Raw genomic sequence first — 5782 nt, 5'->3', positions numbered from 1 at the left:
ATAGTAAATAACTTAAAAACAACAACTTCAGATTGTTTTCTTTGTTTAATACCATCCAAAATAGGACAAACACAACAGCACTATTAATCATAAAACACTTCAAGTTATTTGAAAATTCTGAGGACAGAGAACACACAATGTCTCAGTGATTCACAGAACCAAAACAGTATCCCAAACCACAGAACTATATCAGGGTGACATTTCTCAGGCAGAAATGTAGATAAAAATGATAAAACTCTGTTGCCCAAAAAAACAGTCACAAATCAAGAATAGGTTAAATATACAAATAAACTAAAAACAATAGCACATCAACATATAAACAAAAAGCTGTAGCCTGAGCTCAGTGTATTCAAAATCGTGCAAACATAACATCGCTATTAATCATAAATCATTTCAATTTATTTTAAAGTTGTGATGTCCATGCTTTCATCAATTGCAAATGAAAAAGCAATAAAAGCCTTTACTTTGTTTTTTAACTTGCTGTCCAAATCCATTGAAAGATCAGAAATTCTGTCTGCGATGGTGTTTCTTGTCAGGCTGATATTTACAAAAGCCTGTCGCTCTTCAGGGCATACGATCTCCGCTGCCCTCACCATGCAGGTTTTTATGAATTCGCCCTCACTAAATGGTTTTAAGCACACCGCGATTTCTTTAGCAATAAGCTAACTAGCTTTGACCGCAGCGTCACTGATGTCTCGGCTGTGAGTAAAAACGGAAAGTCCTTTAAAGTTATCATATTTGTGGGCATGAAAACTCACATAGTGGCGACGAATGTTATATACTTTCCGTACTGCAACACGGGAACACAACAAACATACTGCTTTCCCATTCACTTCCGCGAAAAAATAGGAGACTTTTTTTCTTTTTTGACAGCGACATTTTGGGGCAGTGAGGGTGAAAAGCATAAAATACTCAAAGTAGAAACCGTAATAAATCGCACAGGCAAAGCACAAAAGAGCTCATCAGCTCTTGTTTGACCTACTTGCTCTGCCTCAGTATAAACAGGTTGCTTGCTTAACATAATTGCTATTGCGTCATCCAATGGACGCATTTAGAACAGCAGTTGATTGAAAAATTGCAGTTCATTTTTATACTTTACATAATCATCTCTCGGGCCGGATTAAACCCTTTTGCGGGCCTGATCGGGCACACATACACACATCGGGTTATATAGGATCACTAGGATAAATCAGGTGTCCGAAAACTCCATTTTCTTCACAGTCACCCAAAATTGTATCCAATCAAGTGACAGGAGCAAATCTATCTCATCATGACATTAAAATGTTTTATTGTTTTCATTAACTGAAACATTTACATTTACTTACTATTTATTATAGGTCTATATTAATATATTGTGGAGAAAAAAACATCAACCGCGATTACTTTAAGGTCAGCTTTGAAATAAGCTTTGAAGTGTGTCTTTGATGGCATTACTATATAAAGGCTGGGAGACAAATCAAACAATCATCTCATTGAAATATCAAAGTACTAAACACTAAAAATCAAACAAGTGGGTAAATGTATCATTTATTAAATGACATCAATAACTGGAGAATTTGATCAAATGTAAATGTTACTTTATGATGGGGTGGTTGAGAAAGTGTTGGGTTCACCTGAAAAAACGACTGAGATGCAAAACTGGTGCGTGAATGTTGAATTTTCTCTTCTGCTTTTAATACATTTTATAAAAGATGAGCATCTTTTGTAATGTGAATAGTCCAGTACAGATAATCCTGGTCTTCAGTAGGGTCATCTTAAGTCAGTGACAGTAACAGCTCAGGTTGATATCATGTTGTCCTTAAAAATATCTTTTGTCTCTGCAGGTTTGTCCAAATCGTATGCGGCTGGCAGTCGTATCGCACAAGACAAAAGTTTTTCTCCTCAACACTCTAAAGCAGATATTGCAAAAAAAGTCAGTCAAAGATCTGCTCCTGCTCCCCTCCGCCCTAAAAAGCGTTAATCAAGGTACATAAATCAAATGTGCTTCTGTGTATCCAGGTGCTGCATGGCCAAAACTCGGACATTATGAACAAATTAAGGAGAAAGGCTCCTCCTCCTCCTCCTTCTCCTCCTCCTCCTCCTCCTCCTGCTCCCACTTTTCTTTCAACCTATATTGGGGAAGGTGGTTGTATTACTATAGGCTATGATCCTCATTTCCCTCCACCACCATCATCCATTCTGCCAGTGCTGAATGAAGAGCAATACTGTCCCATTACACTGGAGAGCAGAAGAGGAGTAAACTTGAACAAGGTGGATACACCATCCTCTGAACTGGACATTAACAAAGTAAGGCAGACCTTGTTGATACAGATTCATAAAGGAGTCAAACTTTAACCAGTAAATTTAGATGTTGTCACTGAGTCAGAGTGAGAATTTTTTGTTAAGATACAGGCATTCCTTTTTACATACATTTTAGTAAAATATCACTTACAAAATCAAAACATGAAATGTTCTTTTGTGTATCCAGGTGCAATGTCACAACCCTGACATAAAAAACAAAGAATGGACAGGGGCTATCTCTCCTCCGTCACCTTTTCCTCCTCTAGCTACTAAGCATCCTGTTGAGCATGGTGCACGTAATGACTCTTTCTTTCAGTGCTGTAAGTTATGAAAATTTGACTCCCAGCAGTGTTTTTTTTCCCATTTGTACAGTGCTCATTTTTGTTATTCTAGGTTTGCAGTGCTCTCTTTGCAGAACACCAAAATGTAATCATCTTGTTTATAACTTGGTTATTTTGTTCCAAGATTAAACACTGACACATCTGAGTCATCAAGTCACATAACCACTTTAGTAGAGGTAATAAAGAGGGAAGAAACAAAATACAAGTGGTTATTATGGTTCTACATGCATGTGTATAATAGTTAGTTTATACAGTCAACCATGATTGGAACAGTTTTTCAAGTATGCTTTGAAATGTCATTTTGGTACAAGATGGAAGGTGGCATTGAATCATCAAAGCACGTGACAAAAAACTTTGAGCATCAAAATCAGCAATAAACTGTAAAGTGATTTTTTTTTTTTTTGAGCTCTTCTTGGCGTTCAGGTTCCCCAACCCGGGGATCCTGGGTTGGCATAAGTGAATGGTAGTAACAGCTCACAATGATATGCCATCCTTAATATGCTCTTTCCCCCTCCCTGCAGGTTTCTCCAAATATGTTTCTGCATGCTGGCCCCACTCCTCCAGGTCAACAGGCCAACGAGCTTATCCTTCTCCACACCCTCAAGGAAGTGCTGCACTCAAAGTACGACAAACACCTGTCTGTTCTTCACTTCCTCCTCCTCAACACCCTCAAGAACAAGGTGTATGCAAACAACGGCGAAGAGCTCCCCTTCCTCCATTACCTGCTTCTCCAACTCTACATCCTCTACAACCCGCTGCAGTTAAAAAACGACGAAGAGCCCCTTCTCCTCCACAAACACCTGATCTTTTAAATTTACACACTAAGCAAGATGATTGTCATACTGTACCCCGTGATCCCTCTTTCCCTCTCCCTACACCATCATCAATTCTTCTAGCAATGAATGAAGTTCCTTATTGTCTCCACACACTGGATGAGGTTGGAATACTAGAAAAGTCAAGGGAGGTGGAAAAACAAAGATGTCAAATGGACATCCATCCAGCCCAACAGGAACTTAATCCAGTAAGTTCAGATGTTTGTACTGAGTCAAGCCCAGAATATTTGTGCTGATGCATATTAGAGGAAGACTTGAAAAGTGTCCATGGCCCATTTGAACTTGCATATGTATTTTTTTAATTTTTTTTTTTTTTGTTTAAAAGTAGTGTTTTTGAAAATATGACTTCTCTAACTAAATCAAATAAGATAAAGCTATTGAGCTTGTTTATCCAGGTCCTTCTCCAATGAAATTCTGTGGCCCACATAGCAGAAGAAAGCTGTAAGAAGTCTTTTCAGCTAACGATATTCACACACACTTATAACTTATAAGAGTTTAATTAATATTTTCTCATGAAACAAAACTAAAGGACCTACATTTTAAAGAATCTTAATTTTACACAGCAGAGGTACCACCGCAGATGTTGACTTTTTTAATCAAAACTGAAGACGTATCTAATTAAAGTGACTATCATTTGTGCCTTTTATTCTCAGCATCTTCTTAAAATTCCTTTTGATCTTTTTTGCTAATTTCATTTATTTTGTTTTTCATTCATTGTCTGTGTTTAATCCATGATGTCTTCTGTGAAGCACTTTGGCTACCTTGTTTTGTAAAGTCTTATATAAAGCCAATTTTATTTTATGATTAATAGAATTTTGTTACATAAACCTTTTCATTTATATTTTGCAATGTACTAAATGCAAATGTACTTATGTAAATACAGGTGCCTGAAGATCAAAACCCTGACACAAAGAAGAAAGTAATGCAAAGAGCTCCATCTCCACCATTACCTTCTCCTTTTCCTCCTCTACACCCTCAAGAACCTGCTGCAACTAAAATATGGGAAATGCCTCCTCCCCCTCCTGATTTACCTCCACAGTCAGAAACTATGGAAGATGGTTGCAGTACTGTAACCCATGATCCTCCTTTTCCTCCTCCACCCTCACCTATTCTCTTCATGATGTATGAACGTGGACATCAATTTCAATCTTGTGAAACAGAAATTGATGCAGCATGGCAGACCTTGTTGAAACAGATTCAGGATGGGGTTAAGCTTAAGCCGGTAAGTTCAGATGTCCCTTCTGAGGTTTTTCTGTTAATGTAAAGGCATTCATTTTAGAAGAAGACTTTAAAAAGTCTCCCTGCAGGGTTGTAGGCCCCATACAACTTGCAGACTATAGAGTTAAATACTTTTTCCACTAAATGGAAACTAAAGATTTCCAGTATTTTTAAGGATAACATTTTTTTTTTTTTTTTAACGCAAGCCATTTATTTATATGACAATAGAGCTGAAGCACCTGTGTTTGTGTCAACCCAGGTGGCGAACCACTTTAACTCTGTCATGACAAACACCTTAAAAAAGCATCTTGAAGAGAGGCGAAAACACATCTGTCCCCCACGTAAGTCCCCCTGCAGCACACCTGGAGCATGTGTAAGAGGATACATTTAAATGCCTTTTTCTGCAACAATTCTGTGCTGTAAAATATTTAATCGATAAAAGCTATGACTTAAATGTAAATGATTTGAAGAGGTGATCATTTTTTTTGTTAAATTGATCAATTACAGTTAAGCTCTGCTGAGCGCAGTGGTGAAATCTTGATATTTGAGATTTTTCTAACTAGTACCAAAATATACTCTGATTTGTGATTTGCCCCCTTTTCCATTTGTTTATGTTTTCCAGGTGAAGATGGAGATAGTGATGAGTGGGATGACTAGGTATTTTCTGCTGCCGCATCCATTCTTGTATCTGCATTTTTCTTTTGCAGCTGTTGTCATTAAACAAAGTTCATCATCAACACCCCCATCAATATGTGTAGTTCTTTGAATTGAAAGAAATTTGCAAAGAAATAGGGCTTCTGCTAAGGATGACATATGTATGTGTGGTATGCCATGGTCAAGATGCTACACAGGTGTACAGGGAATACAGCAGAGGAACCCTCAACATCTGGTGTTAAGGGTTTAGGGGGAATGGGGTGATATGACCCACTCTGGGGTCTACTGGTCAGGAAGCTGCAGACCCAACTTTTCAAGGGTGGGGAAGGAGCAAGCTCAAGTCTAGCATCTTAGTAAACTACAGTTTTAAGTTCTATGCTCTAATCTACAAACCACTCTCGCGTAGTTCTCTTTACCAGTATTCATGTGGAGGAAGAAGCTTATGATGTCTGTAGA

General features: G+C 37.9%; 1 protein-coding gene across 1 annotated transcript; it reads left to right on the top strand.

Annotated features, from left to right (window-relative positions):
- The first annotated feature begins 1756 nt into the window (after positions 1-1756).
- On the top strand, positions 1757-5417 carry LOC130513847 (WAS/WASL-interacting protein family member 3-like). The gene is made up of 7 exons (XM_057013007.1): positions 1757-1912; positions 1999-2286; positions 2468-2600; positions 3143-3642; positions 4338-4676; positions 4932-5013; positions 5295-5417. Exons 1-7 carry the CDS (start codon positions 1790-1792, stop codon positions 5327-5329), a joined length of 1500 nt encoding a protein of 499 aa, XP_056868987.1. The 5' UTR covers positions 1757-1789; the 3' UTR covers positions 5330-5417.
- Positions 5418-5782: the final 365 nt, after the last annotated feature.

This window comes from Takifugu flavidus, chromosome 17, assembly GCF_003711565.1.
Source record: "Takifugu flavidus isolate HTHZ2018 chromosome 17, ASM371156v2, whole genome shotgun sequence".
Lineage (NCBI taxonomy): Eukaryota > Metazoa > Chordata > Actinopteri > Tetraodontiformes > Tetraodontidae > Takifugu > Takifugu flavidus.
Note: the sequence above shows the minus strand (reverse complement) of the source record. Positions and strands in the feature narration are given on the sequence as shown.

Excerpts from the sequence above, each read along its gene's own strand:
- LOC130513847 (XM_057013007.1), top strand. The coding sequence starts at position 1,790 with ATGTTGTCCTTAAAAATATCTTTTGTCTCTGCAGGTTTGTCCAAATCG. Across the intron at positions 1,913-1,998 it reads AAGCAGATATTGCAAAAAAA|GTGCTGCATGGCCAAAACTC; the intron begins GTCAGTCAAAGA and ends CTGTGTATCCAG. Across the intron at positions 2,601-3,142 it reads TGACTCTTTCTTTCAGTGCT|GTTTCTCCAAATATGTTTCT; the intron begins GTAAGTTATGAA and ends CCCTCCCTGCAG.